Raw genomic sequence first — 20,682 nt, 5'->3', positions numbered from 1 at the left:
GCCCCTGACCTTCCTGGGTTGATAATGATGGGGGAAAGAAAGCCTTCCCTGTTCACTGGGGAGCTTGCAGGGTGCAGCAGGGTGGGCGTGGCTATGCAAATACCCTAAGATTTGCACAGCAGGTTTCCATGGATTTGCTCCAGGGTTAGAGCTAACGACCCACTCCAGACTGAGCAGACCAGAGTGGTTCCCAGCTCATGTGGTGCTGGGGGCACTCAGCAGAGAAAGAGGAGTCTGCAGAAGATGCCTGCAAATCAGCCCAGGACTGCTAGGTCTGGCTTGGAAGGAAAATAGGGGATAACCAGACTGGGCGCAGATGCTAAGAAACCCTCCAGTTGGCAAGGTTCCCAGCCCCAGGGTACCCACGGTAGGGAGAGGGGTAGCTGGGGTTGGGCTTGCTTTTTCTCCTGCCCGCTACCATTTTGACCCTCCTCTGGGGCACTTAGGACAGGTGACCCACCTTCAAGGCAGCTCCCAGAGTTCCATCTGATGTCCTTAGGGGCTGACAGATTGTCAGGGAAGGGGAAGAGCTTCTAGAATGCGGCTCCGCAGTAAAGCGAGTCCCCCTCAGGCTCTGAGCACCCCCCCACACACATATCTTGCTGGGATGGGAGAGGACCCTGTCCAAAGGCTTCCCACAGAGGGAGGAAGCTCATCTGACTCCATCCCAGAGAGTCAAAGTGTCTTTTCTTCCCCAAAGTGAGGACAGGGAACTTGCTGGGCCCTTCAAATATAAATAAAGCATTTGGGGTGCCCGCTGCACCCCCGACCTTTCTGCCCTGGGAGGCATAGGCCGAGCTTTGACCTTGGGTGCCTAGGGCTTCCTCTGTGAGTACACTCCTTTCTGCACTGGATGAGATTTTATGCAAATAATTACTTACTACTACTCTGACCTTTTCTGATTGTAAAACAATGAATATTCGTTGTGAAAACTTGGGGAGGGCAATCTGGAAGTGCGGAGAAAACCTACACCGCGCAGCTTGCGATATATGTAAGAGCTCTCTGGACAGCCCTCTCATCACTGGTCAGCATTTCTAAAACCAAACTAGGATCATAGGTTATTGTTCCTTATTGTTATTTTTTAAAGTCTTCTGGGAGGTGGCTTTTTTTTTTTCTGGCATCTGATCTGGAGTCCCCGGGAGGGAGTCACAGGGCCGCTGCTGGGTGGGGAACCCTAGGGGCAGGTGGAGCCCTGGATCCCTGTCCCTGAGAAGCTGTGTCCTCTCAGAACTGTCGCTTAGGCTTTGGACTTTCAGAGTGTGCCTCTGTGGTGTGAGGAGCGGGGAGAAATTGATTCCAAGAGCCCTCCTGACCCTAGTGACAGTGACTTTAATTTTCCATGTATACTGAAGTCACCTCTGCTGATCTTCTGTCCATCTAGGTCAAGGGTAATTATTTGCAGTCCCTGTGCCTGTGACTCCCACAGCCCTGGGAGGGGGCTGTCATCCTGTCTGCGCCATAAGCAGAGTTCAGATGTCCTTTTGCCCTCCCCGTTACAGACCATCTTACAATTGGTCCTGGAATCACACCTGTCCTGACGCCTGGACATTGACCCGCCCATCTCCTGGAAGCTGGCGTTAGGTGCTATTGCCTCACTGCAGTTCTTCCCTGGCAACAACTGACCTGTGCTTATTTTCTCCCCTCAGACCTTACACATAGGAAGCTCACACCTGGCTCCACCAAATCCAGACAAGCAGTTTCTGATCTCCCCTCCCGCCTCTCCGCCGGTGGGATGGAAACAAGTGGAAGATGCGACCCCAGTCATAAACTATGATCTCTTATATGCCATCTCCAAGCTGGGGCCAGGTGAGCAGGGCCCTCGAGTGGGAGGGAGGCAGGGGGAGACACAGCTGCTCCCCTCCACTGGGAAGCAGTACCCCCACTACCCCGTAGCTCTCCTGAGCCCATGCAGGCGTGTTTTGTGAGCTTCTCTGTATTCTTCTGCACCACGATCCCTTGTGCTGGGAGCATGCCTGCCTCTTGGCGCCACCTGCAATGTTAGACTGGGGCTGATCGTGGGGACCCTGCATCACGCCCCCCCCAACCCCCCACAGTGTCCCAGGAATCCATTCTTGTGTCCACTGAGCACAGCCTGCATGGGAGACCTGAGCCCCGGCCCCAGGTCCTGTCGCTCCAGATAGGGATAAGTGATTGGACTTTGGAAAGGGAAAATCGATGCCCCCTTTAAGAAATGTTATTTTTAATCAAGGTAAATTCACCCTTTCCTGTGATTCTCACCTGGCCTTCTTAAAGGAAAAGGGAAGGAGAACCATAGGCCATGGTGAGGGAAGGGCCGCAGCCTGGCTGCCCTACCCCAGGGCCCATGGGCTGGTCCCCTACAGGGCTTGCCAAAGAAAGAGGAGGTTCCCGTCCTCTGGAGGGACAAAAGTGTGAGCACTGCGGGGAGTGGGTAGGTTCCTCAGGCTCTTTGTCCAAAATGTGGGCCTTACCTGGTGGACTTGCAAGCAGTAGATGAGATCATGGAGTGAAAGGCGCTTCAATCAGCGCCTGGCTCACAGTGTTCAATGCAGGTTTTTTGAAAACCATAAAATGGTGGTGGTTCCTGTCCTGTCCACTAGGGTTTGGGTGAGGAGGCAGGTGTGAGGGAGAGTCCTGGGGTGAAGAGGTTTGAGCCTTCTCCTGCTCTGTCCATGGAGCAAGTCGAATAAATGCTGAGACCATCAGCTCCTCGTTTCTCCTTGACCAGCAATCTGATGTTCCCTTGGGTTGAGGGTTTTGTTTTCTTGGACCATCAGCAGTTTCATATTGAAAAGATTACATTTCTGAAAACATTGCCCAAACGGAAATTCCCTCTGTGGGAAAAGCAAGAGTCACATTACTTACTGCTAATTGCGGCGTGAAGGTCAAGATCAGAAATGGCCATTCTGAGGAAGTGTGTGCCCCCCCTACAGCAGCTCCTGGCCAGGGGCATGAGCATGGCTGAGGGTGTGGAGTCTTCCCCTAGGTTAGGGATGGGAGGAAACAGGGTCTCCACTTGCAAAGAGGTGTGGCAAATGCTGTTAATAAAAATTCTTCATACTCCAGAATCTACCACTTCCTTCACCGAGGGCTTATTGGAGAAGGCTTTTTAGGAAATAGATGTAATAAAATCAGTTTGTCCTTGGTTCACTTAATAGTGAGCTTGAGTGAGATTTCATATTTCACCTGTGCTTTTCAACCAACGGGATTGCGGAGATTTTGCAAATTATGGTCCTAAACCCTGAGCTTTCTGGATTTTGGCTGATTAGTAGGTAGATAAGAGACTTGCAAAGAGATAGATTTGTAAGAGGCTCTAACCAGCATTTTCAGCAATCCATCTGACCTCCCATGCCTGAATTCTGTCTCTCAGAGAGCTGAAGCTCCTTTACCTTTTTCAGTGCAGTTATAATAACATTTCAGTCCCACGTGTGATAGAGAAAAGACCACCACCTTCCTTATAAGTAAAAGTATCTTCCAAGTTTAGAGGAATAACCAGTGTGGCTGGAGGTAGGAAGCTCTGCTGGGCCACTCTTGCCTGTTGGAAATCAGTCATGTGATGGGCACACAGTGGTTGGTGAGGTGCCTCCTCGCTTAGCCAAACTGCAAATAAATCCCAAGCACAGGCCAGGCCGGGTGGCTCACGCCTATAATCCCAGCACTTTGGAAGGCTGAGGCAGGTGGATCATGAGGTCAGGAGATCAAGACCATCCTGGCCAACATGGTGAAACCCTGTCTCTACTAAAAATACAAAAATTAGCTGAGTATGGCGTCATGCGCCTGTAGTCCCAGCTACTTGGGATGCTGAGGCAGGAGAATCACTTGAACATGGGAGGCGGAGGTTGCAGTGAGCCGAGATCTTGTCACTGCACTGCAGCCTGGGCAACAGAGTGAGATTCTGTCTCAAAAAAAAAACAAAGAAAGAAAGAGAGAGAGAGAGAAAGAGAGAGAGAGAAGAAAAGAAAAGAAAAGAAAAGAAAAGAAAAGAAAAGAAAAGAAAAGAAAAGAGAAAAGAAAAGAAATCCCAAGCACACAGCCCTGGAGGAAAACTCACCATGAGGCCACACCCTGTGGGTGTAGCAGGTTGAAGCAAACCTCCTGCCCCTATTTCAGACCCCTGCCCAGCATCACACCAGTAACAATGGAGCCTCAATTCTTAAACATCTTTCTAGGTGACGTGGGTTGGACAAGCATGTGGTGAGCCGGGTTCTCAGTGCCTCGGGCACTCACCTATGCTGTTAGCTCCATGAAGTCAGTACCTTTACCATCTCCTTTACTGAGAAGGGAACTGAGGTGCACAGGGAAGCAGAATAAAGTGCCTATGAGCCCTGGGTACTAAGGAGCCAGGCTCAGAGCTGCCTTCACGAGCACCAGAGATGCACACTTCCTGTGGCCAGAGCGGCACCCCAATGGGAGGCCCCAGCCCCTTTTTTCTACATTGCTGGGTTTTTCAGTTGCAGAAAGCTCACCCTACCCTTGCTGGACCAGAGTGGCCTGAAATTGGCCAACCTGGTAGAACTCAGGCTGACACAAAACAGCAGGGCACTCCTGGTCCCGGGGATTAGAAGTTGTTCTAAGGAAAAGATGCCGAGGTCAAAAACGTTTCCAGAGCACCTGGCTCCGTGCAGCCACCCCTGCGCCTGCTGCAGGGCCTCCCATGACTCCCTTCCTGGGCGTGCACTGCGACCCTCAAACAGGAGCCCCACGAGGGAGGCCCAGAATTTTGTTTCCAAATGCGCTTCTTCATCCATCTTTTTCCTGAACCGAAGTTTCTCACATTCACACTTGAGGAAATGCTGACAGAAGGGGAGTTCTCTGGGTAGTCTAGGTGTCTGGTGGACATGCGAAGCATATCTAGAAAATGCGAAGTATCACTAGAAAAATTCCTTCTATACTTTTCATGTGCCTGGACTCCCAGGATGTTTGACTAAAAACAGAGCCATGCACAGTGGAAATACCTGTTTTTCTGAATAAGCTAGCAAAGAAATACAAACCCAAAATATATCTGGCTGTGTCTCTCAGCCCAATCGAATGGTCACGAGCAGCTGGCCCAGCAGAGCCCTGAATGCTCTTTTATGTTTGCCTTTTGACTCCCAAGGACTTGCTGGAGTGACCCTACAGTTATTTTCTTTCCTTAGGGGAAAAGTATGAATTGCATGCAGCGACTGATACCACTCCCAGCGTGGTGGTCCATGTATGTGAGAGTGATCAAGAGAAGGAGGAAGAAGAGGAAATGGAAAGAATGAAGAGACCCAAGCCAAAAATTATCCAGACCAGGAGGCCAGAGTACACGCCGATCCACCTCAGCTGAACTGGCACGCGACGAGGACGCATTCCAAATCATACTCACGGGAGGAATCTTTTACTGTGGAGGTGGCTGGTCACGACTTCTTCAGAGGTGGCAGCCGAGATTGGGGTGGCAGAAATCCCAGTTCATGTTGCTCAGAAGAGAATCAAGGCTGTGTCCCCTTGTTCTAATGCTGCACACCAGTTACTGTTCATGGCACCCGGGAATGACTTGGGCCAATTACTGAGTTTGTGGTGATCGCACAAGGACATTTGGGACTGTCTTGAGAAAACCGATAATGATAGTGTTTTGTACTTGTTCTTTTCTGGTAGGTTCTGTCTGTGCCAAGGGCAGGTTGATCAGTGGGCTCAGGAGAGAGCTTCCTGTTTCTAAGCAGCCTACAGGGCCACTCTCTACTGGTAGGAAGAGGTACCACAGGAAGCCGTCTAGTGCAGAGAGGTTGTGAAAACAGCAGCAATGCAATGTGGAAATTGTAGCGTTTCCTTTCTTCCCTCATGTTCTCATGTTTGTGCATGTATATTACTGATTTTCAAGACTAACCTCTGTTCGTATATAAAGTTAAACCATTGTTGTTTTACTTCTTTTGGGAAGCCAGGAAAGTGTTTGGAAAATGTATCACCTTTCCCAGATTCTCGGATTCTCGACTCTCTTTGCAACAGCACTCGCTTGCAGAACTCTCCTGGAATACATTCACTCAGCATCCTCAGCTGTGCAACGTATAACTTGTGCTTTTGCAAAAGAAGTTGATCTGAAATTCCTCTGTAGAGTTTAGCTTATACAATTCACAGAATAGCAGTTTCACTGCCAACTTTTAGTGGGTGAGAAATTTTAGTTGAGGTGTTTGGGGTTGGACCTCAGTTTCTGTTATTTCTTTTATGTGGTGGTTTCTATACATGAATCATAGCCAAAACCTTTTTGGGAAACTGTTGGCTGAGATAGTTGGTTTTTTACCCCACTAAGACATCAAGATACACTTGTAAATAAAGCTGATAGCATATATTCATGCCCGTTGTACACTTGGGTGAAAAGTGTGGCGATGGGAGACTAAGATATATTAACCTACCTGTGAATCGTATGTTGTAGAAAAAGCTGTTCCCATGTCTAACAGGACTTGAATTCAAAGCATGTCAAGTGGATAGTAGATCTGTGGCGATATGAGAGGGATGCAGTGCCTTTCCCCGTTAATTCCTGATGGAATTGTTATACTAGGTTAACATTTGTAACTTTTTTCTAGTTGTAATGTGTATGTCTGGTAAATAGGGATTATATTTTGGCCTTACAATACCATAACAAAGTTTGTCATTTTGAAATACCTAATGCCAAGTAACAATGCATGCTTTGGCAATTTGGAAGATGGTTTTTTCTTTGAGAAACCAATATGTTTGCATTAAATGCTTTGATTGTTCATATCAAGAAATCGATTGAACGTTCTCAAACCCTGTTTACGGTACTTGGTAAAAGGGAGCCTGTTTGGGAGAAACCATTGCATCGCTGTCCAAGTGTTTCTAGTTAAGTGCTTTTAAACTGGAGAGGCTAACTTCAAAATATTTTTTTTAACTGCATTCTATAATAAATGGGCACAGTATGCTCCTTACAGAAAAGTTGTTTGTCATTTTATTTCTAGAATAGATCTGTGAACCTTTTAAATGCTGCAGTTGAAAAGGCTTTTAAACCTTTTTAAACATTTTAAATTCACGAGGACACATGCCTTTGTCAGTTTGAGCTTAGAAATTCCTGATTCTGTGCTGTGGTCCACAGAGGGTCCACCACACTAAGAATGCTTCACTTGCAAAAGAAGAAAATGGATAAAACTGAAATCAGAACTTTGAGTATTTCCTTTGTACAGGTAGATGCTACTATGATGAAACCCCTGTCCACCAGCACCTCCACAAAACAGCAATCGTTTTGGTCATTTGAAGAGCTTCTTTTCTATTAGAAAAGATGTCCATGGAAGGTACTAAGTTATAAAAGCCAGTTCTCTTCGGAAGATACATCTGTAAGCCTGTTTAATCTCTGGCTGCTTTTTCCCTGAAACTCTCGTTTCCAATGGTGGTGACCTTCCTGGGAAGCCCACAAAGGCCTAAGTAACGCAGTGTTTATTTGCCAAAATCTAGGAAATGACATTAATCCTGACCAACATTAGCATAAGATATTTATCTATGAAAATTCACATGCTACCTTTTTTTCCCTTTCTTGAGAACCATCATTCTGTCATTTCCAAGAGCATTTGCACATTTTCAAGCCATATATGTTCAAGGTTTAATCGTGCTGGAAAATCCACACTTCAGTCAAGTTGGTCAAGTCTGATTATTGGACAGATTCAGGCGTTGACCCCCCTAAGGACGCGCAGGAAATATTTCCAAGTAGAGACTCTCAGCAGGTCCCCTTAGATAAAGGAGGGAAAAAGTCAGCGATCCCACTGCCAGTGAAGCCAATAGACCTTAGAATTGAAACACAAGTCAAGGAACAGGCTCACTCAGGACAGCCTGTTTCTTTTGAGTTGTTCTGTGGCAGCCTCAGCTGAAACTGTAAAACCAATAATGCATGAAGTTCCTGGTTCCCAGGCTGGTAGGCCTGAAAGTCGTTGAATAATGAATGTACCTAGGACCCATGCATTGCTTTGTAGGAGAGGGGTTCAGTAAAATGTGAAACGACCGACATTCAACAGGCAGAATCATGCAGGATGCACACGTGGCCATTGATTGAAAGTGTTTCTTCAACAGGCTTTGATAGAATATATTACTAATGTGATGGGAAACAGCTTAGGGCCATGCAAGAAAAGAAAGTCAGCCCCTGGAGACGAGTGGCTAAATCAAAGCGAAGGGCAGTAGATGGAGAGGGGCCGAGCAATTCACAGAGCAATTCAGATGCAGGCTATAAACATTGATTTCAAGTCAGCAGGCATTTAGGATTCTACATTTCCAGAATATTGTGTGTGAATTGCTGCCCACAGGAGATTTGGGTTTTCAGAGAGCTTTAATTTTATGTGAAATGTACAGAACTCACTACAAAGTAAATCGATTTTCTCATACGTTAAATTGCAGGAGATTAAAAGCACTCTATGGGCATGTTATGACCAAAAGTCATAAAAAGCCGAAGTCTGTCACACTTCACAGTGCCCGCAGAACCCGCGGAAAGTGTGCCTGGGTACCGTAGGTGCGTATCCAGTAGCATTCACCCAAAGGTCAGCGACTCAGGTGGAAACCACGTACATAATTCCCCTAAAAATTCTTCAGGAAGAAGGTCCACTATGAGTAACAAGTACTCGTCCCTCCTGCTTCTCTGGCCTCTTGATTCTAAAGTAGAACATGGAGTAGAACATGGAGGAAACCTTTTAAGTATATCAGCAATCCTTAATTCACATCTCAAGTTCTCACTCCATGACTCACCAAAAGTTACATGGCAATCAGGTAGATGGATTTGCTTCTCACATACCTCATTTTCTTCCACAATCCTTCCCTGCTGTTCGTGAAATGTCATTTCAATCATAGCTATGTTTATGAAAGACAGAAGGAAATTATTCACAAGTGATTGAGGTACGCTGCCTGGGCCCACCGTTTCTCCTTCTTTCAGGATTCTGATGAGGGACTTGGTGACCCTTCTACACAGCGAACGAGTGCCAAGTAGATGCAGTGGCCACTGCTCAAATCCCTCTTTCAAGAGTGTCAGGGCCTTCCTGGCTGACATTTGTACTCTGGCAGCACAGAATTTTCAGTGTTTTTAACTTACCATGTTATCTCTTTTCTCTGCCTAGAAAATTATCTCACTGTCCCAGCCCGGCCCTGCTAACCCCACAATGAGGCCCACGATGTTCAAATTACCAGCAGCTACCTCTGTGCCTAGCCACAGAACACGTTTCGAGGGGCTGATTTTCTTTCCTTGAATGGCCCTAAGCTGTTTCTCATCAGATTAGTCATATATTCTATCAAAACCCGTTGAAGAAACACTTTCAATCAGTGGCAAAGCGTGCATTCTGCACATTTCTGCCTGTTGAATGTCGGTCGTTTCACATTTTACTGAACCCCTCTCCTACAAAACAATGTGTGGGTCCCGGGCACATTCATGACGCAGTGACTTTCAAACCCATCAGCCTGGGAACCCAGAAACTTCGTGCATTATGGTTTCACAATAAGTGTTATTGAAATGATTGACTCTTTAATATTTCTCCTGCAGGTGTCCATTAGGAATGTCTCTTCCCCCTGAGAATCGTCGCCAGCTAGCTACTCCTGCTGGGTCTCCCATCATGCCCCCTTCTTTTCCATTGTATGGCATATTTTCTTTTTTTATCATAATTGTTAAATTGTTTGTCTTCCCTGTTGAAACATAATTTGGGTGGAAGTGGGATTCCTGGTAGCCAGTGGCTCATAGTAGACATTCAACATGCAAGTGGATTGGATAGATGGAAGGATAGATGGATAGATGGAAAGATAGACGGATGGATGGATGGATGGATGGATGGATGGATGGATGGATGGATGGATGGATGGGGATTTGGGAGGAAGAGGAGTGAACAGTCACTGAAAAGAATAGAAAAATAATGAGGCTTGTTCCCTCTCCCTAGTCAGAAGGGCCAGTAAGCAGCTTAGAGCTTTAATCCCACAAATTGTCAGGCAGCTGGTGCAAGAGCAGTGAGAGAGAGAGAGAGAGAGAGAGAGAGAGAGAGAGAGAGAGACCCCGTGGTAGGTTATGGTCATCAGTGAGAAAGAAAAAAAAACCTTTGTTTCAAAACTCTCCTCAAAACAGATGATTGACTGGAGGGTGCAGCACAAAGGAACTTGTCAGGTGATAGAGACCTTCTGTGTCTGGATAGAGCAATGCAGGAACCTGGGTAAAGACACAGTCATGGTAACAGCTGTATACATCTGTTGAAAACTCATCAAACTTATAATAATTAGAAAGGGCACATTTTGCTTCATGTAAAGTATACCTCAATAAAGTGTATTTGATTTTAAAATCAGGATAAAGGAAAAAAAAAAAAATTTATCCTGGATAATGGGCAGGAGTTGGGGAGAAGGTCTTAATTATCATCATATCCTTTAAAAAAAGGCTTTTCAAGTGTGTAATGCTTTGATGACATTCTTAAGACACATTATACAGCAAGGCAAAGCAGCATCCCAAATGAGAGAATGAACATTCTAATAAATATTTTCTGTAAGACACTGATATGTCTATGACTATTTGCTAAATTTAAAAATCAACTTGGACCATATTTACTCCCTTAAAGTCTAATAGACGACTAATTTCTTATATATTCAGAACCAATATGTAGCTACTTTAAGAACAGCATACATGGGTGTGGTCGACCCTCTGTGTCTGAGGCTTCTGCATCTGCGGATTCAATCAACCATGGACTGAAAATATTCCAAAAATAAAATAAAATTAATGAAACAACAATAAAAATAAAACAAATAAAAAATGCTGGGTAGCAACTACTTACAAAATATTTACATAGTATTAAGTGTTAGAAGTAATCAAGAGATTATTTAAATCACCATCTATGATTGGCTGGTAGGCATAAGTTATGTGCAAATACTATGCCACTATTTATAAAGGACTTGAACACTCACAAATTTTGGTATCTGCAGGGGATTCTGGAACCAAACCCCATGGATACCAAGAGATGACTATATATAAAATACTGAAAGAGGCATGGAGAGTGATTTTCAGGCCTCTACCTAAAGCCCTGAATATTAGAAATTACTGAATTTCTTCTCAAGAAGGAAATTACGCCATACACCAGTGTTGCCACACACCCAGAGAACAAGATGACCCGACGTCCCAGCCTGGTCGTGCCACATGAGCTGAGCAGTGGGTGGGCCACTGAGCCAGTGATAGAAATCACAAATTACAAAACATCAGAGTACTTTCTGGAAATAAGTCTTCCTCTCCAGGGAACAACACATTTGACACTTGACTGGGAGACACTACCGGATCCTCCAAGGGTAATGGTTCTCAAGAAGGCAGAAGCGATGGTGACCAACAGACCTCCTTAAAGGCTCAGATGCTGGAGACCTTCCTACTCCTCTCGACCATGCTAGGATGACTACAGCAGAGTCCCTGAGTCCTTTGATGCAAGGGTCTAGGTGAGTTCAAAGGAGAGCCATACAAGGCCAGGCAGACAGACCCATGGTGATGGCTGTCCATGCTGTTCAAGGGAATTCTAGATTCAGGCCATGTGGCAAGGTCACCTTGAGGGACATGCTTTGCTCTAAGCTCAGCTCAAGTTTGTCTGAACGCTCCTCACTTCTTCCAACTGCAGAAGCACATGGAGAAGGGGGAGAAAGGGTTTTCCGCCTCCTAAAATGAGGGCAGCGTGGTGAAGAGGCTCATCATGCCCCACCCAGGTCCCGTGTGCAGGGCAGGGCAGTGCCTATTTAGCAGGCCAGACCTCAAACTGCTGTTCTGTAGGATGTCAGGGCCTCACATGCAGGCTCCTATAAGCTGGCTGTCTTGGCAAGAGGGCCCTGGTACAGCACTGTCTTTATCAGAGAAAACCACACCCTGCATAATTTGTAACAGACAGAAATGCATTTGGCTCATGGTTCTGGAGATTGGGAAGCCCAGGATTAAGGGGCCACATCTGGCAAAGGCCTTCTTGCCACCACATGGTGGACAGCATCACATGGTTGTGGAAGGAGGGGTGGGTGGGGCGGGAAGAGAGAGAGAGAGAGAGAACAAGAGAGACAGAATCCATTCATAAGGGTGGAGCCCTTATGACTAAACATGTCCCATTAGGTCCCACCTCCCAACATTGTTGCTTTGGGGATTAAGTTTCCAACAGGTTTTTTTCAAACCTTAGCAACCACCAAACAGACAAGCCCTTCAGCCTGTCCTGGAGGGCGTTGAATGGCATGGCCTGGAGCTCACCCAGGGGAACCGTGCTCAGGAGGAGGAGACCAGAAATTCTGAGAAGTTCCTAAGACCACCTGAAGAGAAGGAGCCTGCTGCCAATGGTGTGGACACCACAGTGTGCTTGAGGAGCCTTCAGAAACGAGAACGGGTAGGAAAATGGGGTTGCACAGACCCTTTCCTCAGGCACCCTCTGCTCCCACTCTCATGCCCACCCTGACATCGGGCTAAGGGGGAGGCGCTCATCCACTGACAGGCGCCAGGCTGTCCTGGGCCTGGCAAACCCTGGCCTTGTATACCCACTCTCCACACCTCTGCCCCTACCCTCCCAGGGGCAGGGCAGGGCTCCCCTGCAGAGACACAGGGTACAGAGGGAGAGAGAAGGCCTCAGGCCAGGGCATGGCCTAGTGCCTCCCAGCGCCAGGTCCTGACAGCCTGAGAGAGCTGGAATCAAGGAAGGCGATCCTGGGCCCCAGACAGACGTGGGTGAGCGTCAGCCTCTGGTGGCTGCATACCAGCCAGGGCAGCAGCGCCCCCTCCTGCCTGTGTTGAGCTATGTGGGCTGCAAGAGGACTAAGGAGAGTTTAAAGGAGGCAGGCAGTGAGGGAGGAAGTGTCCCAGGTAGAGGCTGAAGCTTTAAGGAGGATGGGAGGGGAGGCTTCACCCGGAAGGAGCTTTTGGAGCAAGGGCCTGAAGGAAACTGGGGAGAGAGCCTGAGTATCTTTGGTAACTGGGAAGAGAGCATTCCAGGCAAAGGGAAAAGAAGAAAGGCTGTCGGGCAAGGGTGCACCCACCATGTCTGGGCACATAGAGGAGGACCCTGGGGCTGGGGGGGAGGAAGGAGGTGAGAATGGAAAGTGAGGCCAGAGGTGACCTGGCCAGGACCTTTGGGGCCATGTGGGAGAAGGTGAGGGGCTCAGCGGGTGGGTGTCATGGGTGCAAAGAGGTAAGTCCCTCGTCACCAGTCAGCAGAGCGTGCCCTGGGCTCAGCTGAAGTCCTGCTGGAGTGTGTGCCCCCTGGGCTGGAGGGGACAGGATTGGAGGGGATAAAGTTGTGAGTTTGGGGTTGTGAGCAGAGCGCTAAGTGAGCCCCCAGCACTCCCACTTCCACATGAGGCGTGAACTGGGCCTGCACACACTCCTTGAGTGTGGGCAGGACAACACTCTCTGCCTACTACAGTTCAGCACTCGTACTATAATGGGACAGAGCTTCTATGATTACATTCCTTTATAGGAAAAATTGATTTTGCAGATGTAGGTAAGATCCGGACTCATTTGACTTTGAGTTTATCAAGAAGGAAGATTAACAGACACAGGGGCTACTTGAGAGTGGATGGTGGAAGGAGGAAGAGGATCAGAAAAAAATAACTCCTGGGTACTAAGTTTAGTACCTGGGTGACGAAATAATCTGTACAACAAACCCCCGTGACACAAGTTTACCCATGTAACAAACCTGCACATGTACGCCTGAACATAAAATAAAAGTTAAAAAAGGAGTGGGGTGTGGTGGCTCACGCCTGTAATCCCAGCACTTTGGGAGGCCAAGGTGGGCAGATCACGAGGTCAGGGGATCGAGACCATCCTGGCTAACACGGTGAAACCCCGTCTCTACTAAAAATACAAAAAATTAGCTGGGTGTGGTGGCGGGTGCTTGTAGTCCCAGCTACTTGGGAGGCTGAGGCAGGAGAATGGCGTGAACCTGGGAGGCGGAGCTTGCAGTGAGCCGAGATTGGGCCACTACAGTCTGGCCTGGGTGACAGAGTGAGACTCCGTCTCAAAAAAAAAAAAAAAGTTAAGAAAAAAGAAGGAAGATTATCCTGGTGGGCCTGACTGAATCAGGTGAGCCCTGAGAGGACACTGGAGGCAACAGTGGCACCCCTTGCTGGCCTGGAGCTGCCACAAGGTGAGGGAGGGGGCCATGTGGTCAGGACTTGAGAGCAGCCTCTAGAAGCTGAGGATGGCCCGCCAACAGCAGCCAGCAAGGAAGAGGGTACCTCCGTCCTACAACCACAGGGAAATGGATTCTACTAACACTACATACGTTCTGGTGAGTTCTGCATTAGTTCAGATGAGACCACAGCTCTGGCTGCCACCTTGATTTCAACCTGGTGAGACCGTGAGCAGAGGACCTAGCTAACCCACACCTGCAGTTCTGACCCACAGAAACTGAGATGATGAATTTGGGCTGTTCTGACCCACAGAAACCAAGGTGATGAATTTGTGTTGTTTTAAACCTCCACAAAGTAGTGTGAGAAAATACACAGTAGTTGTTTTATACCACTACATTTTTAGGAAGTTTGTTATCACAGTGGATAATTAAAACACCAATTTAAATATTTTCTCAGCTAATTTTGTACCATTAGTGAAGCATAAACACTCCAAACCATAGTACTGTAGTCAAGAAAACCACCTGCTTCTATGCGTGAGAAGAACACTTGGGTGAACACATCAATAAAAATGGTGAAGAAGGAACTCTAGCTGTATTGCATTTTGCATCATTTATATTCACTTCTATGACTATTTTTATAATACTGTCCAATGACTGTGTCCTCTCTTTTTGCATGCTTTCTATTAAAAAAATAAAATTTATTTAATAAATTATTTATTAATAAATAAATAATTAAAATAAAATAAATAAATAAATAAATAAAATAAAATTTAATAAATTATTTATTATTTAATTAAAAAATTTAAATTTAAATTTAAAAAAACCCAAGCCAGGCACAGTGGCTCACACCTGTAATCCCAGCACTTTGGGAGGCCGAGGCAGGTGGATCACCTGAGGTCAGGAGTCCAAGACCAGCCTGGCCAACATGGCAAAACCCCGTCTCTACTAAAAATACAAAAATTAGCCGGGTGTGATGGCGTGCGCCTGTAATCCTAGCTACTCAGGAAGCTGAAACAGGAGAATTGCTTGAATCCAGGAGGCGGAGTTTGCAGTGAGCTGAGATGGTGCATTGCACTCCAGCCTGGGTGACAGAGCAAGACTCAGTCTAAATAAATAAATAAATAATAAATAATAAATAAAATAAAATCCAGCCAGTGCAGTGGCTCATGCTTGTAATCCCAGCACTTTGGAAAGCTGAGGCAAGCAGATTGCTTGAGCCCAGGAGTTTGAGACCAGCCTGGGCAACATAGTGAAACCCTGCTTCTACAAAAAAAAAAAAAAAAAAAACAAAAGCTAGGTATGGTGGCACACACCTATAGTCCCAGCTACTCTGGAGGCTGAGGGCTGAGGTGGGAGAATTGCTTGAGCCCAGGAGGCAGAGGTTGTGATGAGCTGAGATTGCACCACTGCACTCCAGCCTGGACGACAGAGCAAGACCCTGTCTCAAGAAAAAAGAACCCAAAAGCAACAAACCATCTTGATTGTTCTGAAGCCTTTCTTTTTTTTTTTTTCTTTTTTCTTTTTTTTTTTTGAGACGGAGTCTTGCTCTGCCACCCAGGCTGGAGTGCAGTGGCCGGATCTCAGCTCACTGCAAGCTCTGCCTCCCGGGTTTACGCCATTCTCCTGCCTCAGCCTCCCGAGTAGCTGGGACTACAGGTGCCCGCCTCGTCGCCCGGCTAGTTTTTTGTATTTTTAAGTAGAGACAGGGTTTCACCGTATTAGCCAGGATGGTCTCGATCTCCTGACCTCGTGATCCTCCCGTCTCGGCCTCCCAAAGTGCTGGGATTACAGGCTTGAGCCACCGCGCCTGGCCCCCTGAAGCCTTTCAAGAGCAATCACCTCATACATGTTCTTCCAGAAACACCAGTAGCATGCATGAAACAAAGGAGCTAACCTAGACCTAAGGTGATATGTGAAGCCCCTTGTGTGCCTCTGAAGAAAGACGGTGTATAATTCCAGGTAGTGGTGTCGTTATGCATGGTATTTGCTCTAGAACGCATTCTAAAAGCCAGAGTAGAGGTCTTTGAAATGTTTTCAGAAGCATGCCGTAGTTGCTAAGTCGCTGGGACCCTCTCACCTCTCATATAAACTCCATTCTTATAATGCAGGGGAGCGTTTAAGGCAAAGGCTTTGCAGTCAGCTGAATGTGACCTGCTCAAAAAATCGTCTCTCTTCTCTAGGCCCTCTCCTGTGCAAGGGACATTCTGGGGTACCCTATCCCTCAGCCATCATTTAATGCCCCAGGAAAGATATTTGAGGCTGACTCGCAGGTTTGCGGTTATTTCTGTCATCGTTAGAGATGGGCTTTATTTCTTTCAGAAAGAAGTCTTGATGAGCTTACGGGACCTAGCCCCTTATTTGTTTCATACTCATCCTTGTGTGTTACTCAGTTGTCTCTTAGGAACTTCAGAATTGCGTATGAGCATTTTCCCCTCCAAGCTTTCTGGTCTCAATGACGAGCACTCCTGTCCACATAGTGACTCAAGCTATAGCCATAGAAGGTGTCCCCTGTCTCCCTTCAACCACTCTCAAGTCCTGGTCATTCTCTCATCTATCTTTAGGACATACCCTCATGCTCCACCCCCAGAGCCATTCTTTTAATTCAGCCCCCATCATTTCTCACTTTATTATAAGCAAAGCCTCCCCCATCCCTTCTCTACGCTACTGTCAGAGCGAGCTTTCGAAAGCATCAAGTCTTCAAGCCTATGTCTGATCATCTTCGAAGACCAGTCTCAGCTTCATAACATGCATCCATCTACCCTGGGAATTCTTTCTCACCTCCCGTAAAGACTGCAGGCATGACAGGGCATCTGCACTTCTCTGGATGTGCCATGCTTCCCCCACCTCTATGCCTTTACATTCAATGCTTTCCTCTGACTTTCCAGCTTCGAATCATTCTTCAGGACCCTTCTTGAACATCGTGTCCTTATGGAAGCTTTGCCTGACATCGGCCCAGTCCCACCAAGCAGAACTACATGTCTCTGCTCCAGGCTCCTGTAAAGCCATTGCATTCCCCAGCACAACTTTCACCACACTGAACCAGACTGCAACAGTTGGCTTCCCTGCCCATCTCCCCAGCTAGTTTGCCAATGAGTTCAATGTATTTGTTTCTGATTTCTCAGCACCCAGCAGAATGCTTGGAATGAAATAGTCACTCAATAAATATTTATTGGATGTTTTGCTTATAACTCAATTCAATTCCTTTTTCTTTAACTCTTTGTAGATGCAGATCTCCCCTGGAAGTGCTAAGCCTGGTGCTATTGAGCAACGCCAGGTCTGTCCCTTAGGTAACGGAACCTAAGGCAAAGTGGGTGACACACATAAATGTTTCACAGGGGTTGTTTTCTTGGTGGAGACAATGTAATGCGTTCACATATGGAAACTTGGGCCTGGCTTTCCCCACGTGCTGCCAGGATTGTCAGGATAGGTTGGTTCTCATCCTCCATGCCCCCCTGGCTGTGTTCAAATTGTGAGCTGCCTGATCTATGGGGCCAGTGGGGTTAAGCTGAAGCAAGAAACCACGGAGTGACAAGAAGACATTTCAAAGACGTGATTGGTCTAGAAACCCAGCAATTTTCCAAAAGCTGTCCCGTGGGATCTGTAGGGCCCAATTTGAAGAGTTGGGACAGAGGGAACATTCCTGGGTTCCCAGCCTGCAATATGGAACTGCTATAGCCACATAATTCTGAATGCACAATAGCACTTCATTCCCAAGGAATTCTCTGTAGGAACTCAAGAACAAAATAATCTCCTAATGTAGAACATGTAACATACAAGCACTTTTACAAATCACCTGACAGTAGACATCAAAGTAATTTCAAATTAATGTTCTATTTTAAGAATACTGTAGTTAAAAAACTTTTCCCCCCAGAGTCTACTGCCTTGCTGTATCATATAAGCAGCACAATACACTTAGAAAGTTGCAGCAACTTGGAGGCAGGACCTTTGCTTGTCCTGGGAGGTGGGATGACTGTAGAAGATGGCCCATGCCAGGTCTTCTTTAGGATCTAATCTGGCCTCATTTGAGCTACAGTAATGCATAAGGGTGTTTGTACTCACTTTATCTCCTTTTATTTCAAGCAAGGAGTTCAGATGTAGAAATCTGCTTGGGCCACTCAGAACACACCCACAAGGCAATCACAGGAGGTGAGCAGCTTATAGGCATTGCAGTGAGGATAAGAGGACATTAGTTTGTAGCCTGTGTCAGCTGGGCCTGCTCAGGTCTCTAAGACCTGGGAAAGATGGCTTCAAACCCCAGTCCCAAAGCTTTGGGGATACCCTAAGCCTGGCATGATGACCATTGATTCCTGCCTCACACTCTCCCTCCGGCCTCTGCCTGCACGCCTCCCAGGTAACAAAGTGTTGCTCCCTCATTGCTTTCCAAAAAAAAAAAAAAAAGGGTGGTCAAGGTGGTCAGGCGTGGTGGCTCACACCTGTACTCCCAGCTCTTTGGGAGGCCGAGGCAAGTGGATCACCTGAGGTCAGGAGTTCCAGACCAGCCTGGCCAACATGGTGAAACCCCATCTCTACTAAAAATACAAAAGATTAGCCAGGGGTGGTGTTGGGTGCCTGTAATACTAGCTACTTGGGAGGCTGAGGCAGAAGAATTGCCTCAACCCAGGAGGCGCAGGTTGCAGTGAGCCGAGATCACACCATTGCACTCCAGACTGGGTGACAGAGCGAGACTCTGTCTCAAAATAAATAAATGAATAGGAAAGAAAGAAGATCTGTGTTCTTAGTTTTTGTTTAGTTCTTACTGCCTTCACTGAGATACAACTTGCATGTATACAATTCACCCATTTAATGTGGATGATCAATGGTTTTTGGTCTATTCGCAGACATGTGCAACCATCACTTTGGTCAGTTTTAGAACATTTTCATCACCTCCAAAAAACTCCAAACCCTTTAGCTTTTACCTCCCATCTTCCTGCCCCTGCCCCCACCTCACAAGCTGAGCCCTAAGTTCCCACTAATCTACTTTCTGTTTCTATAGATTTCCCTATTCTGGACTTTCATATGAATGAATCATATAACAGGAGGTCTTTTGTGACTGGCTTCTTTCACTTAGCCTAACATTTTTGAGGTTCATCCATGGTATATCATGTATCAGTACTTCATCCCTTTTTATGACCAGATAGACCACATTATGTCAGTTCATTCATCAGTTGATGAACATTTGGGTTTTGGCTACTATGAATAATGCTGCTATGCACATTTGTGTCTAAGTGTCCATGTGGACCTGTACTTTCATTTCTCTCAGGGTATATATGTAGGAGTGGAATTGCTGGGTCCTGTGACATCTCTGTGTTTAACATTTGCGGAGCTGTTTTCCAAGGCAGCTGTACTGTTTTACATTGCCCCCAGCAGCGTAGGAGGGTTCTGATCTTTCCACATCCTCCCAATACTTTGTTCTCGGCCTTTTGTATTCTGGCCACCCTGGAGAGTGTGAAGTGGTTTCTTACTGGGGTTTGAATTTGCATTTCCCTGATTACTAGTGATGTCAAGGATCTTTTCCTGTACTTATTGGCTATTAGTTTTAGTTTGAGAGGAAGGGTCTCATCCTGTGGAGCATCTTACCTTCTCACTCTCCCAACTCCTCTTCCTCACCCTCTACCCTCTGGAATCCCTCAAACACACACTCGAGTCCAAAGTGTTCTCCCTCCACGACGGAGTGGCTCTCCTTTCCTCTGAAGGCCCTGTGCCCATTGATGTGGGGCCTAGGGACTGGGGATCTTTCCCATGTGGGCTCAGCTGACAGAGGCAGGACTTCTCACACCAGCTGTTTAGGCGAACGTTTCTCCATCTTCTCACATCTGTGTGACTGGACATGGGGTGTCCAGCCTACTTTTCAGAAGAATCTACTTTCTTTAGAGTAAAACGGTGGTTTCTAAAAAAGAAGGAAACTTTGAATGATGAGACACTCACCCATGGCTGATGGCAGCTGTAATATTGTGAAATATATATTTGGTCTTCATCCATGTTTCCTGATATACAGTTGGATTCCATCTCCAGAGTGATGAGTGTCTTTTGTATGCTAATGAGTAATGGGTGGATGAGTCCTCTAGGTAACTTCAGAATGGGGAGTGGTCGCCCATAGACCAAGGCATGATTAGAGGATTAGGACTTACAGCCCAACTCTCAAACTCCAGGGCAGGAGAGGGGCTGAAAGTTAAGCTGATCACCAATGGCCCATGATGTAGTCAGTCATGCCTATGTAATGAAGCTTCCATAAAAACCCAAAAGGGCTGAGTTTTGGGAGCTCTGCACAGCTGAACATGTGGAACTTCCCGGAGGGTGGTCCCTAGGAGGGCATGGGAGCTTCTCGGCCCTTCCCACATATCTCATCCTGTGCCTCCTTTTCAGCCGGCTATTTTACCCTTTGTAAGGTCCTTTATCATAATGGATAAACATAAGCAAAGTGTTTCCCTGAATTCTGTGAGCTGTTCTAACAAACTAATTGAACCAAAGTAGAGGATTGTAGGAACCTCAGTTTGTAGCTGGTTGGTCAGAGGCGCAGGTCACATCCTAGGGCTTGCAACTGGTGTGCAAGGTTGGGGAGAGTCTTATGGGACTGAGCCCTCGCCCTGTGGGATTTGATGCCATCTTTGGGTAGTTAGTGTCAGAATTGAATTGAATTGCAGGACATTTCGTTGGTGTGTGC

At 46.7% G+C, this 20,682-nt stretch overlaps 1 protein-coding gene and 2 long non-coding RNA genes across 6 annotated transcripts in view; 2 read left to right on the top strand and 1 right to left on the bottom strand.

The window, feature by feature from the left end:
- RCAN1 (regulator of calcineurin 1) overlaps positions 1–6,885 on the top strand; it is a 97,938-nt gene extending 91,053 nt beyond the window's left edge. For all 4 annotated transcript variants that reach the window (XM_010358869.2, XM_030914951.1, XM_010358870.2 and 1 more), the window contains exons 3-4: positions 1,647–1,806; positions 5,115–6,885. In XM_010358869.2, coding sequence (XP_010357171.1) covers positions 1,647–1,806; positions 5,115–5,287 — 333 coding nt within the window. In that variant the 3' untranslated portion in view covers positions 5,288–6,885. The remainder of the gene's footprint in view (positions 1–1,646; positions 1,807–5,114) is intronic.
- Positions 2,180–5,464, bottom strand: LOC115892779. The gene is made up of 2 exons (XR_004052689.1): positions 5,327–5,464; positions 2,180–2,813 (listed from the first exon to the last, which is right to left on the bottom strand). It is a non-coding gene; the product is annotated as an uncharacterized LOC115892779 (long non-coding RNA).
- Positions 6,886–10,994: 4,109 nt separating the features above from the next.
- LOC115892621 lies at positions 10,995–13,929 on the top strand. The gene is made up of 3 exons (XR_004052480.1): positions 10,995–11,367; positions 12,084–12,284; positions 13,386–13,929. It is a non-coding gene; the product is annotated as an uncharacterized LOC115892621 (long non-coding RNA).
- The last annotated feature ends 6,753 nt before the right edge of the window (positions 13,930–20,682 follow it).

This window comes from Rhinopithecus roxellana, chromosome 13 (assembly GCF_007565055.1).
Source record: "Rhinopithecus roxellana isolate Shanxi Qingling chromosome 13, ASM756505v1, whole genome shotgun sequence".
NCBI lineage: Eukaryota > Metazoa > Chordata > Mammalia > Primates > Cercopithecidae > Rhinopithecus > Rhinopithecus roxellana.
Note: the sequence above shows the minus strand (reverse complement) of the source record. Positions and strands in the feature narration are given on the sequence as shown.